Source organism: Vipera berus, assembly GCF_964194415.1.
Source record: "Vipera berus genome assembly, chromosome: 3".
Classification (NCBI taxonomy): Eukaryota; Metazoa; Chordata; class Lepidosauria; order Squamata; family Viperidae; genus Vipera; species Vipera berus.
Window position 1 is genome coordinate 93,742,704 of NC_138204.1, and position 15,128 is coordinate 93,757,831.

The window sequence follows — 15,128 nt, forward strand, 5'->3', positions numbered from 1 at the left end:
GTAAAGGAAAAGGTAAAGGTTCCCCCGCACATGTGTGCTAGTCGTTTCCAACTCTAGGGGCCAGTGCTCATCTCCGTTTCAAAGCCGAAGAGCCAGCGCTTGTCCAAGGACGTCTCCGTGGTCATGTGGCCGACATGACTAGACACCAAAGGCGCACGGAACGCTGTTACCTTCCCACCAGAGTGGTCCCTATTTTTCTACTTGCATTTTTACGTGCTTTCGAACTGCTAGGTTGGCAGAAGCTGGGACGAGTAACAGGTGCTCACTCTGTTACGCAGCACTCGGGATTTGACCCGCCAAACTGCCGACCTTCTGATCGACAAGCTCATCATCCTAACCCACTGAGACAAATCAGCCTGAAAAAGGACAGGCAGTTCTGACAAAAAAAAATCCCACTCATTTCATAGCAGTGACCTGACTGATGGACTGATGTACTGAAAAGCAATAAGCAATAAGTGAAATATCACCTTGCCTCTAGCAAATGGTACATTCACAATTCACTATTTAGCAGTGGCTCAGAACAAAGGCAGGATCATTATTGACAATTATTATTGCTCTTGTGGATAAATAGCATTTTAACTCAGTTGTCAGGAACATCATATATGTAAATGCCAGGCAAATCTGAACCATAATGGCAGGCTCAAGAGATCTAAATGCAAAAATCTAAACTTGAATCCTCTCCTGGGCTATGCCCTTTAAGCATTGTTCAAGAGACCTGGGTATCCTCATAGCAGAATTCTTCACAATCCATGAGAAAATAGTAACACTGAAGTAACAAGCCATATTACTAGGAACCAAGATCTGCATAAAAAGATGGAATAAGCCTAATCCTGGGATGCAGAGAAGAAAAACACTGATCAATGCTGCATATGCAGAAATTCACTTAGTTCTTAATATATTACAATTGCTGCTATGATCAGTTTCATCACTCCCACGTTTCCCTTAAAAATCCCCAATGCAACAGGAGACTCAGTAATACTGCAGTAGTCTACTGAGTTGAATACGCCATTTATTTCCAACTTTTAATTGGCACTAGACAACCCATGTCCTCTTGGTCATTGTTTCAGAGATATTTCCTTACCTAATAAGAAAAACAGAATGACCACAGATGGACAAAAAAGCAGTGGGAGTGGAAGTGACTTCTGACTTCCTGCCAGCATGCCCATTGAGTGTTCTTATGGGAAGCTTCCAGGAGATATCAGAAATCTCCCTTCCCTTTTCTTCCCAGCAGTCAAGTAAATGGCTGAAGCAGAGTGGGGGAGGGAGCAAGGGTTGGCAAGACTGACTGGGAAGCTGTCACAGAATATTGAAAATGAAGTTCATGTTCTGCAGTAACAGCTCAGTCACGCAGCAGGTGGGTAACCACCTCCAATATAAACTGCATAAACATGACAACGAAAAATTATTATTATGCATATACCCACCCACCCACCCATATATGACCCAGAGAAACAACACAGTCTATTTTGAATGTATACATGTACATGGCAAGAAAAATGAATCTTTGGAGTTTACCAGACGGATGGCATAGGGATCAAAGCTGTTATAGCAGGGGTCACCAACCTTTTTGAATTGGCGGACCGGTGGGAGAGGGAGGGGCAGGCAACTTACATGCGCATGTACAAACATGAATGTTGCCACATGTGCATGCATGCGTAGACTGCGAGCATGCGCACCACACAAATGGTGCTGCGAGCATGTGTACAAGGCTCTCAGTGATGGCAGTGCTTGGGTAAGACTTGTGGCACCGCCGCTGCCAGGCTCGTGGCAATGCTATCACCAGCTTGAGAGTCACCCCATGCCCTGTAGCAATACCACCCTATGAGGCTCATGCCACTGTACCCACGTGAGGATCACGCCGCGGCCCACAATGATGCCACCCCAGTGTGAGGTTCACGCCACTGCCCCGAGGATTGCACCGTGACCCATGATGCCACCCTGGCACGAGGACCATGCCGCTGCCCCGCACAAGGATCGTGCTGCGGACTGCAGCAATGCTGCCCTGGCATGAAGCTCGTGCCTCCACCCCCACGGAAGGATCTCGCCACAGCCTGCAGGAATCCCACCCCAGCGTGAGGCTCGCACCACCACCCCTGCACATGTGGCGCACCATCGCCCACCCACCGCTCGCAGCGCTGCTGCCCCCCTCGTGCAAGGTTCCTGGAAACACCACTGCCCGCATGATACTAGCAGCGCTGCCACTGCCCGCATAACACTCGCGGCAATGGTGGCACAAGGGGGTTGAGCACGCACACACGCATGTGCACTGCCCAGGTATTCATGCGGCCCATCGGCCAAGAGGCCATGGCCCGGTAGTCAGCTGCGGCCCATAGGCATATACATAGAATGAAGGCTACTGCTAAGCTTGTAAGCCGCCCTGAGTCTTCGGAGAAGGGCGGGATATAAATGGAATTAAAAATAAATAAATAAATAAAAAATAAAAATAGGTTGGGGACCTCTCTGTTACAGAACCTGGTAGTCCTGCTAGAAATACGTTGAAACCTCCTCCGAGAGGGGAGCAACAGAAACAGACCAGGAAGTGGGTGTTTGGCATCTCTAACAATGCTTCGAGCTCTAAGCACATAGTGGTTATAAAATGGGGCAAAACTCAACAAATGTGTTGCTTAGCAACAGAAATTTTGGCTCAGTTGTAGTCGTAAGCAGAGGACTATTTGCATTGGAATGCTCATGTGCTACCTGTTTGCATTCCTAATGCTTGAAAAGAGCTTGGTGATCTTGCATCAAAGCTTGACATACCAGAAAAAAAAATCTCAAATTTCTCTATTTAGGTTGTTATAAATCTGTGATGTGTATACTTCATTCTAAAACACCCACTTTGGGGAGAAATTATATTCATGTGATGAGGCCAACCCAATTAGTTAAACCCGGGGAAGGACTAAATTTTACAAATACTGTACAGGGAAGGAGAAACATGTCATTGGCTATTCATTAGCCAATCAGTATACTCAGACTTCTGTATTTTCAGTGCCCTCATTATAACAATGTACTTACCTTAGCTATTCAGGTCAGCTGTCATTTCGCTAGAGTAATTACAAGGTACACCAAAGAGCTTAGGTAGGGAAGCTGTATTTCTCACACATCTCAGCAACAACAAAAGAATCCTAAAGCATATGTAATACTGAGTTAAAGTCAGATCTATGCAAGTCCCCAAGAATTGTAATTATTTTTTTATATGGGATCCATCTGATATTATCAAATTGCACCTCACAACCAATAGTAAAACCACAGATATGCAGCATTTGTACTACCACAGCTTTATTACATTTTTATTTATATTTCATATTTCTAAACCCCATCTCCCTCACATATCTTATGTCTCTGAAACAGATCACATCTATCTGCCTAGAACTGAACCCCAACCCACCATAAATCTGATATTTTTGGAATCAAAATGTTAACTGTGAATCACCAGTCTTCCCATTTAGATGTCAGTAGCTCTGATATATGTAAATCACCATCAAAACACGTCCATCCGCACAGAATGAGCCATAAAGGTCACACACTGCAGAATTTGTAGCCTTTTGTAGCCACAGGAGCAAGCAGAACGTGAAGAAATAAGCTACCCTGAACAGAAGAGTCCTGAGATTGTTTCATAAAAAAAAGCCCCTTCAGTTATGCTAGATTCGCACATTACGTTTGGCTAAGATGTGGCTGGATGATGTGGGGTTCCGTGGATTGTGAGAACCCACACGTTGTGGGCAGTTCACGGTTGAGCATACAGTATTGAGCCAGCCAGATCACCCGGGTTTATTCGTAAAGCATGGCTCAGGCGTCCACCGATTAGCCAACATATCAATCTGGGAACAAACAAGCCAGCAAAACCACCGCCCGCTCGGTTGCCGGCTTCCGTCCCTCTGAATCCCCGGGGCTTGGGCGGGGATTCCTGCTTCTTCTTGCAGCACCTACGTCACCAGTAAGTTCGGCAGGAAAGGCCTGCAAACCTGCAAGGCCGGAGGCGGGGCTTGGCGGAATCGAAGGCGGGGCTTCGCACCGGGAGTTGAATGGCCCCCTTGTCAGGGAGTGCGGAATTTTTTTATTTATTTTTTTTTCGTCACAGCCGTGGAAGTGCAGAGGCAAGATGGCGCCGGCAGCGGCAGCGAGCGGGGACCGGGGGCTGAAGAGCTTGGTGTGGCAGAGTGAGTGGCGAAGCCGCACTTTCTGACGTGACTTTCCCCGGAGCTGAGCTCTCTTTTCTTTCTCCGCGCTTCGCAGAGCCTGCGGTTTCTTGACGGGTCTCGGGGCGGGCGTCCTCTGCCTGCCACGGCCACGGATGGTGCGGAGACCGGGAAACGTGCAAATGCGGGATCGATCTTCGTGAGGCGACAAATTAGGGGTGGGTGGGTGGGAGGTTGTGTGTGTATGGGGGGGGAACGCCTTCGTTTGGTGTCGGCCCCGCGCCTGGAGCCCTGGAGGCGGCTGCATCTCGAGGGTCAGGCGAAGCTTTATTCCTCCGCTTTCTTTTTCACCTCAGGAAGCGCTTCACCTGCTAAGATTTGCAGCCCGTGGCCGTCTTTAAAAGTCGGTTCCCACATTTTCCTCACACGGCCACTCCTATTCGCTCGCGTACCTTCCTGGTCCCTCAGAGTGGCATACTTGGACGCATCTTCTCTTTCCCCGCCATAAGCTTGCGTTTTAAAAGGTCGTCTCATTATTTTAAAATAATAATAATAATAATACGAGACGAGTTCAGCAGCGGAAATCTCTTTGGCTGACTATATGTGAAAAAACGCCCAGGGTCTTTTAAATTCATTCATCTCCTGGGTACGGATGGAACATGGTGCGGTATTAACCAGCTCTGGGCAGGCTTGTACTGCAGTGGTCCAGAAAATGGATGGGTGACTTATGGTGGAAAAGAGAGTTCAAGGTAGAAATTAATAGTGCTATTTTAGAACCGGTATTTTTGCATCTAGTTTCTCCGTATGTGGCTTTTAGGGAAGCAGAAGAGATTAATAAATGAAAATACTATCACCTGAGAACAGTCACCTCATAAGGTCTGATTTCAGTTTGCTTCCCAACTCTGAATTGTCCAATCTGGTTGAAAATTGACCTAGTTTTATCTTCTATGATTGCTCTAGATAAAATGTCAGCAATCCACCTACTGCATCCTATGCTCTTTGAATGCAGGGAGCATAAATTAATTTTTGTTAACATTCTATATGACCTTCTGTATGACCTTTTTAAAAAAAACATTAAAAATGTTTGCATTGTTCCATGGAAATAAATTGTGGTTGATCAAGGTTCAGGCATATCTGGAAATACATTTTCCAAACCATGTTCTTGTATTTGCAACTGACAGTTTTTATCCTGGAATGGATGAAGCCATTGAATTGTAGGTACAACTGAATGGATGAAGTCTGATGGTCAATTTAAAGTTCAGCTCTTCTTTAGATTTATTTTCAAAGCTCAACGTGGAAGATTATGCTTTATGTTTGCTTCCAACTTGATCATCCCTTCTGAAACTAAAGATAGGGGTGGTAGTTGAAGGTTTGTTAAATGAAAGGATCCTTTATCTGATTGTGTCCTGTGGAATGCATTTCTGATATTTGCATATATTTCTTAGTATTTTGTTCAGAGGAAAAGTAATGAAAACATGTGGCACACAGATCAGCATGGCTGTAGCGTTTTTTGTGATCTTATTATTGCTTTTGTTTTTCTATGATTTAATGGTTCCTTTTTTGAGCTTACCTTAATTTAATTGTGGTTTATTAAATGAATGCCATAATAGCAACATTAAGATATCTCAACATACATATTTACAAGAATTGCTCCTTTCTTAGTATTTACACATTAATTTGATGTAGATTCCTTAAAAGGAATCTTGGCCTTTAGCTGGTTTAGACTGTGATAAATTCTTTACCTGTTAATCACAAGTTAATCACAAGAAGCGTTAATATAGATTTTAATTACAACAACAACAACTTTATTGATTAGCCCTTGGGCCATATCAAAGTGCAAAGTTCCAGCAACAAACCATCACCAAAACTTGATAAAAGCAATCCAAAATGGAATTTGATAAAATACAATTTAAAATGGAATTAAAATAAAATACAATTTAAGATGAAATAGTAATAAAATACAAATTTAAGATATAGATAAAATATGATAACATTATATTTTGGAGTCGCCCTTGCAATCTACCCCAATCAGTCCCACATATGCAGATCTTAACCGGATCATTTTGTTTAAATACTGTGCTACTGTGCTATTTTAATTAAAAATTGCAATACCTTCTTTTGGATTTAAACTCTTTTTACTCTGAAAAATTTGGAAGTAGGATTTGCATTTCCAACCTTATTTAACTCAGCAGGAAACAGGCATGTGCTTACCTTCAGAAATGAACTTGAAAAAAATCCCCAGGGGAATGGACTAAAATTTGTTGCTTCCTCTCAGACCCTTTAATTTGTTCACTCATGCTTGTCCCTTTTCTGTTTTGCATTGTTCCAATATATGAGCCTAAATGTTTTGCATATAAAGGCGAATAACACATTTTCTCTTATGATAAATTGTAAAAAATGTGAATTGTTGCAACTTTATAGTAAATTCAGAAAAATAATCACTGCCAGGAGAAACAGTTCCTGCTATAGGTTCATTTAATTTCACTGTCAGTAAAGCTATATTGCATTACCTCTGGAAAGTTTGAAACAAAAGAGCTGGAAAATAATTATGGTTTTGTGAAAAGATTAAGGATACAGCATCATACAGAACATGGGTTTTCAAGCTTTTTTATACCAGAAAACCTGTTACAAACATCTTTGGAGCCCCTTATCAAAGGTGTGTGTGCTGAGTGTCAGCTGAGAAGCCTCATCACCCTTTCCCTTAGTGACTTAAGAAAAGAACTAGAGGAAAAAAACCTCTGTAAGAGAGTAAAACATTTTTTCCCCTTAGTTTCATGGAACCCATTCAAATTCTTGCAAAATCCCAGTTTTTTAAAAAAACACCCTAATACAGAATTTCAATTTAAAAATTATTACAGGAAAGCTGCAGTTGCAAGAATAAAAAAAGCCTTTGTGATAATTACAGTTCCCATATGAAGCATTTAAAGACATAAATATAATACAGTATGTAAAAATGAGAAATGAACAAAGCCAATCTGGCTGATAAAAGTATATGCTGGTATGTTTGGTACTGTCAGGACCCACCTCAATCCACATCTTAGGAAATAAGAACACTTGGATGCAAGTTTAGTCCAAAAGGAAAATGTTTACTAGGATGGAATCGATTGTGGCAATACAAGACGGAATCTAACAAAGTTACATTTCAATCCTATATAAAGCATTCCCATTTCAGCCCCTCCCCTCATCCATTTGGTCAGGCTCCCATCATTACTTAGGTGTCAGGCCCTTCCGTGGGAAAGGGAACTCTCCTTGGTTTTATTGTTATTGCTTCTTCCTTTTCAGTTGTAAATGAAGATGCGATCCAGATCCGTCTCTCCTCCTCCCTCCCCTTCCCTGTTGTTTGAAGATCGCCTATTTCAATCTAAGTAACCATCCTCTCCCCCCCCCCTCGGAGAGATGGCAGAATCCCCAGAATAAGCACAATGTTCTACCTATACATTTATGAAATGTGATATAAATGGATTCTGACAGGTACTTGGTTGTTGTTTTCCAAAAATCATAACCTACATTTTGGATGCAAACATCTGAAAATAATTGACTCTTTGATATGTTATTGCACAAACCATATTTGTGATCTAAAGTAATAAGCTATGAGTTGTCTGTAACATCTACTAAGTTTGTTTAGACAGATTTTTTAAATATTACTCTATCAAATTTAAGGATGCTTGGCATATGGTGCATATAGTCATGATTTTAGAGACAGGTCTTTATCCTATTTATAAATTGATACATTTATATTCATTTTATATATTCCATGGTTTTTGTATTTATAAGACCATGTAAAGGTCAATTTTATGAGACCATCTAACTGATTTTAAGATTTTCCTGTCATTCAGGAAAATATAACTGGTTTGATAGAATTACGGTAACAATAAAGCCCTGAGTCAAATTTTGTTTCTAAGCTGTCAAAAGAATTATACCTTGCTTTGTTTTCTAGTGTGGTGAAAAGAGATAAAGAAGGTTAAGGCTTGACTTATATTCAGTAGTAATTATATAAATGAATCTGCAGGAAATATACTTGTTTTTGTTTTGCATACAGTGACTTCATTTGCATGACATACTAGCAGTAAAAGTCAGTGGATGAGTATGCTACTTTGTAAATTAAGTTTAGTTCTTTTGTAATTCAAGATAGGGACTGTTTCAGATTCACTTAGTATGTTGTTAGCTGCGAAGTCGTGTCCGACCCATCGTGACCCCATGGACAATGTTCCTCCAGGCCTTCCTGTCCTCTACCATCTTCTGGAGTCCATTTAAGCTCACGCCTACTGCTTCAGTGACCCATCCAGCCACCTCATTCTCTGTTGTCCCCTTCTTCTATTACCTTCAATCTTTCCCAGCATTAGGCTCTTCTCCAGTGAGTCATTCCTTCTCATTAGGTGGCCAAAGTATTTGAGTTTCAACTTCAGGATCTGGCCTTCTAAAGAGCAGTCAGGGTTGATCTCCTCTAGGACTAACCGGTTTGATCGCCTTGCAGTCCAAGGGACTCGCAGGAGTCTTCTCCAGCACCAGAGTTCAATTCTTTGGCCAAACTTTCACTGCCATACATTGTAACTGGGAAGACCATAGCCTTGACTATACACACTTTTGTTGGCAGGGTGATGTCTCTGCTTTTTAGTGTGCTGTCTAGATTTGCCATGGCTTTCCTCCCCAGGAGCAACCGTCTTTTAATTTCTTGGCTGCAGTCCCCATCTGCGGTGATCTTGGAGCCCAAGAAAATAAAATCTGTCACTACCTCCATTTCTTCCCCATCTATTTACCAGGAATTGAGAGGGCCGGATGCCATGATCTTGGTTTTCTTAATGTTAAGTTTCAACCCAACATTTAGACTCTCCTTCTTCACCCGCAACAAGAGGCTCTTTAGTTCCTCTTCACTTTCTGCCATTAGAGTGGTATCATCTGCATGCCTTAGATTGTTGATATTTCTCCTGGCAATCTTAATTCCAACTTTTGATTCATCTAGCCCTGCCTTTCTCATGATGTGCTCTGCTTATAAGTTAAATTGGCAGGGTGACAGTATACAGCCTTGCCGGACTCCTTTCCCAATTTTGAACCAATCAGTGGTTCCGTGTCCAGTTCTCACTGTTGCTTCTTGACCCGCATATAGGTTTCTCAAGAGACAAATAAGATGGTCTGGTACTCCCATCTCTTTAAGGACTTGCCACAGTTTGTTGTGATCCACACAATCAAATGCTTTAGCATAATCAATGAAGCAGAAGTAGATGTTTTTCTGGAAATCCCTAGCTTTCTCCATGATCCAGCATATATTGGCAATTTGATCTCTAGTTCCTCTGCCTCTTTGAAATCCTTCCTGTACTTCTGGTAGTTCTCGATCCACATACTGCTGGAGTCTAGCTTGTAGGATTTTAAGCATAATTTTACTAGCATGTGAAATGAGTGCAATGGTGCGATAGTTTGAACATTCTTTGGCACTGCCTTTCTTTTTTTTTTTTTATTGAAAAGTTTTAAAATACAATTTTCCTTTAAAAAACCCCCCTTCCCCCTCCCTCCTCCCCCCCTACCTCCCCTCCTCCCCCCTCCCTCCTCCCCCCCCTACCTCCCCCCCTCCCCCCCCTACTTCCCAGAGCTGAATACAAGGTATATATATATAAAAAAAAGCAAACCTAAGCAACCATATACTAACAACTATAAATTCTAAAATCCATCACTCTCTAGCTTATATAGGATAAAACAAACCTTAACAGTATTAAATATATATATAAAAAAAAACTAGAATAAGAAAAGGACACTCTCTAGCTTATATAGAATGGAACAAACCTTAATAGTATTAAACATATATTAAAGACAAAAAAAAAGGAAAAAGAAAAAAAAAAACCCTTCTCAACCCTATACTTATCCTAAATAAACTCCATCCATTTTATCCATTCCATGATATAACATTCTTACAAATAATTTTCCAAATTAACCAAGGATCCCAAATCAAAAAAACTTTAAAGTCAACTCTTCTGTAATCGACCGTTCCTCTTCCAGTACCACATCTATAATTATTCCAAACACAACAAAAAAGAAAAAAGAAAAAAAAAAGATTGCAAACAAAACTTGAACTTTAATCCAAAAAAGCTCAGCCTTTCCACAAAACCACCAAATATAAAAATATATTGCGTCTACACCCAAATCTTTTCCCCCCTCCCCTACTTGACTACTTGACTATATCGTAAAAGTTCCAAAGACTTCTGCGATTCCTGCTACTTTCTCTTCTTAGATCGTTTTGCAGCAGCACGCGTCACCCTCTGTTTTATAGATTCATCCGACGAGGTTATATCTTGATCTCCTCCAACACCGTTGTCTTCTATCTGACCATCTTCGGCCTCTTGATGCACTCCTTCTCCAGATCCCTTTCCAGCTTCCAAAAGTGTTAATGGCGTTGCATTTAAAACATTATTGTAGAAATCACGCGCTTGCATCACAGTAACCAAACGGTACTTTTTACCTTTGTGCGTCACCATCAACCCCACTGGGATCTCCCATCTGAACCTTATATCTCGCTGCTTGAGCTCTTGCACAAGAAATGTAAAATCCTTCCTTCTCCTTAGAATCTTTGGAGGAATTTCTTTTAAGACCAAAACTTCTTGATTAGCAATCATAACTTTAGTATCATAAGCAGCTTGTATAACTTCATCTCTAGTTTCCCTTTTTGCAAAATATACCACCACATCTCTAGGCAACTTCCTCTGTCTGGCAATCCATGAATTCACACGAAACACTTTGTCCATGCCTCCTTTTATTTCAGATGCTGGCTGTTTCAACACTATTTCAAAAGCCTCAGAAACCAGCTGCTTTAGATCTTCCTTAGTATTCTCCTTTAAGCCTCTAATTCTAATGGCAAACTGCATCTGGAAATATTGAGCAAGACACAGTTCCTTTTCCATTTTATTTTCATTCTCCAATACTTTTGCTTCTAATATAGCATTCTTTTGAGTCAAGTCTTCTAGCTTTTCCTCCAATTCTTCCACACACCGAGCCACTTTACACACTGAAGTCAAGATGTCTACCCTCATTGCTTTGAGCTTCTGTTCCATCCTCTCCTCCATTCTCTCCTCCAATTTCTCCAATTTCTCCTCCATCTGTGCAAATCTAATATTAATTGATTCCAAAATTACCTGGGTATGTTTTTCAAGAGCATCTTGTAAGTCCTTTGATGTCAATACATCAGGAGGATGCAGCGCCTGCAATAATGATTGTTGCACGGGAGAAGTTCCAGCACTCCGAAGAGTTTTAGGGGGTGGTTTAGCCGCCATCTTTTACCAAATATGACGCACTTTCACTTCAGATTTGTAATCCAAAAAAGTCCATCAAGCTGGAGAGTAAAACATAGTAATCCTCTTTACCATTTCCTCTTGTATCGCTCTGCCTGCTCCTTTAAATCATAGTCATTCCTTCAGGCAGGGGTGGTCGCAGACGGCTGGCTCTGCTCCAAGAAGTCAGGAGCAGAGGCGACGGCCAGCTGGGAGCAACCCAGGCTACGGGGGAGTTCAATCCTTCAGCCGCCCAAGCCATAAGCTCAGGCGGCCCTGGAGAACTCTACCCCTACCTGGGAGCTCGCCCCCTCCTCTTCTCCCGAGGAGGGGGCTTCGGATTCGCCCGAACAGCTGATCGGCGCTGTTTCGGGCGAAAAAACAACAGCTGAGCCGCGGGCAGCCCGGGAAGGCTCCCTTCGTCGCCGCGGAGCCACCGGAAGTCCTTTGGCACTGCCTTTCTTTGGAATTGGAATGTAAACTGATCTTTTCCAATCCTGTGGCCACTGTTGAGTTTTCCGAATTTTCTGGCAAATTGAGTGTAGCACTTTTACTGCATCGTCTTTTAAGATTTTGAATAGCTCAGCTGGAATACTGTCACCTCCACTAGCTTTGTTGTTGCTAAGTTTTTCTAAGGCCCACTTCACTTCACATTCTAGGATGTCTGGCTCGAGGTCAGTGACCACCTCATCGTGGTTATCAGGGACGCTAAGCTCATTCTTGTATATTTCTTCTGTGTAATTTTGCCACCTCTTCTTAATCTCTTCTGCCTCTGTTAGGTCCCTGCCATTTTGGTCTTTTATCATGCCCATTTTTGCATGAAACGTTCCCTTCATCTCTCCAATTTTCTTGAAGAGATCTCTGGTCCTCCCTATTCTATTGTTTTCTTCTATTTCTTTGCACTGTTCATTTAAGAAGGCATTCTTATCTCTTCTAGCTATTCTCTGGAATTCTGCATTCAATTGGGCGTATCTTTCTTTTTCTCCCTTACCTTTCGCTTCCCTCCTTTCCTCAGCTACTGTATTTGCAAAGCTTCCTCAGACAGCCATTTTGCTTTCTTGCATTTCTTTTTCTTTGGGATGGTTTTAGTTGCTACTTCTTGTACAATGTTGCGAACCTCCGTCCATAGTTCTTCAGGCACTCTGTCTATCAGATCTAATTCCTTAAATCTATTTGTCACCTCTACTATATATTCAACAGGGATATGATTTAATTCATACCTGAGCGGCCTAGTGCTTTTCCCTACTTTCTTCAGTTTAAGCCTAAATTTTGCAACGAGAAGCTCATGGTCTGAGCCACAGTCAGCTCCTGGTCTTGTTTTTACTGACTATATAGAGCTTCTCCATCTTTGGCTGCAGAGCACATAGTCAGTCTGATTTCTGTGTTGACCGTCTGGTGATGTCCATGTGTAGAGCCGTCTCTTGGATTGTTGGAAAAGAGTGTTTGCTATAACCATCGTATTCTCTTGAAAAAATTCTTTCAGCCTGTGCCCTGTTTCATTTTGTACTCCAAGGCCAAACTTGCCTGCTATTCCGGTTATCTTTTGGCTTCCTACTTAGTATAGCAGACCTCAAGTTACAGAGCTACATGGGTTCATTATCCAAATTCTACATTGGTAGTTCATGCAAACATAGTGATTTTTTTTTATTCTTCTGGCGTTGACCAAAGGTTCTTTGTGCTTGCCCTACAAATCTGGAATTGGAAACCGGAAATAAGATGTGCAGAAGATGTGAAAGCCATGCTTTCCTATTGTATCTATGCTAATATAAGTCCGATTTAAACAGATTATTATTAGGATAAGGTGCCAACATATTAAGAATTTCTTATTGTTTGTACAACACTTTGTATTACTGTAATACACTGCACTTTGTAATTTATTTTATTTTATTTTAATTCCATTTATATCCCGCCCTTCTCCGAAGACTCAGGGCGGCTTACAAGCTTAGCAGTAGCCTTGTATATGCCTGCTTATGCTGACTAGCTTAATTTTTTAGTGATATATGACATTGCACGAGACTATTATTTTTAAGGTACTTCATTTCTAGTGTAAACCTTTCTTCTTCTCTGTATTATTTCATTTTAACCATAGTAATAATATTTTTTCTTTTAGAATTAAAAGCATCAGTGTTTGATGACTGTAGAAAAGAAGAAGAATGGAAGGTAAGAAAACTTACTGAACTGGTTTATTTATGACTTGTATAGTATATTTTAAAAATCATTTGTTCAAGTCACATCTCAATGTGTAATGGAAAAAATTAGTGATAATTGGAAATGTTGCAGTTTTTGTAGGAATATAATAGGTTCATAGTTCTTTGGAGGAAGTCCTATGGTTATAACCACTAATCATCTACTTTATTGACCACTTATTATGGCATCTCCATCGAATCTCTAAGAATTACTCTATGCTTGGGATAGCTTGCTGGAACTCCTATTAGAACTGGGGCCGGAGCTCTACGGAGCAGTAGTGGGAACAGCAACATTGAGGTTGGCTGTAATGGTAGAATAGTATTACAGTTGAAATTGTAGAATAGCTTCTGGCGGGGGCTGCATCTGTTAGAGTGACATTAGAGAGGATCTTCTCCTTCATAGCAGCATGGACGTGATTTGTTCCTGTGACACCTGATGGGCAAGGTGGTTGGACTGTCCTGGTAGAACTGTGTTCCTTCACTGTGTTGCCAGTTGAGAATTGTTGCACGTTGGCGTGATGGGATCAGGAGTATCTGGTAGTCCTATGAAAATACCATCCAGTATCTTGTGACATGTCAGGGTGCTTAAAGGACAGTTACCTTCTTATTCTGTCAGTATCTCATTGTTCAGAAAGGAGAAGCAGTTATTTCATCTGTTCCAGTTCACAAGGGGAGCTGAAGAAGTTTGATCAGTCAACAGAAAAGATCTTGAATAGTACATAGTTGTGCTGAAGCTGGGCTATTCTGTCTCCTAGTGTATAAGGAAAAATTGGAAATTATTTCTGAGGGAACAGTATTTACCCCAACATACAACTCGTCCTAACCCCCACAGGCCTTTAGAAAGGTACTTAAGACCTGTCTCTTGAGATCAGGATGAATTGTATTCCAGTTGAAGAAGATTTCATTTCTGATTGCCGTTTTAATAAAATATGTATTAACTGATTAAGCTTTGCTCATCTTGTTTGTACACTGCCCAGAGTCACATGGTTTGAATTGGGTGTTCCTATAAATGCTATAATAAATAAACTGGTTTCGTTTCAAGAATATCTTAGTATTATGGGTAGTTCTTATTGAAGAACCACTTGTTTAATAGCATTCAAAGTTACAACGGTACTGAATGATGTGGACTTACGACAGGTCCTTATACTTATTTATTTATTTAATCCCATTTATATCCCGCCCTTCTCCGAAGACTCAGGGCAGCTTACAATCTAAGCACAAATCAATGTGCTTAGCAGTAGCCTTCATTCTATGTATATGCCTGCTTATTAGGGCTTTCGGGGGGGCCCCAAGCGGCATTATTACAAAGTCAGCTTATTGCCCCCAACAATCTGGGTCCTCATTTTACCTACCTTGGAAGGATGGAAGGCTTATGACCATCTTAATGTCCCTGCATCATGTGATTATTATGCGTGACTTTGACTGTGGGCTTCTGACAAGTAAAGTCAATTGGGAAGCCAGCAAGAAGTTACAAATGGCAACCACATGACTGGGGGACACTGTGACTGCACAGAATTTATCTAACAGTGGCAACTGGGATTGATGCAGCTACC

General features: G+C 41.4%; 1 protein-coding gene across 2 annotated transcripts in view; it reads left to right on the forward strand.

The window, feature by feature from the left end:
* The first annotated feature begins 3,999 nt into the window (after positions 1 to 3,999).
* The window catches only part of STXBP3 (syntaxin binding protein 3), a 50,102-nt gene continuing 38,973 nt past the window's right edge, over positions 4,000 to 15,128 (forward strand). For both annotated transcript variants that reach the window (XM_081322658.1, XM_081322659.1), the window contains exons 1-2: positions 4,000 to 4,157; positions 13,500 to 13,549. In XM_081322658.1, the coding sequence (XP_081178784.1) occupies positions 4,100 to 4,157; positions 13,500 to 13,549 (108 nt within the window). In that variant the 5' untranslated portion in view covers positions 4,000 to 4,099. The remainder of the gene's footprint in view (positions 4,158 to 13,499; positions 13,550 to 15,128) is intronic.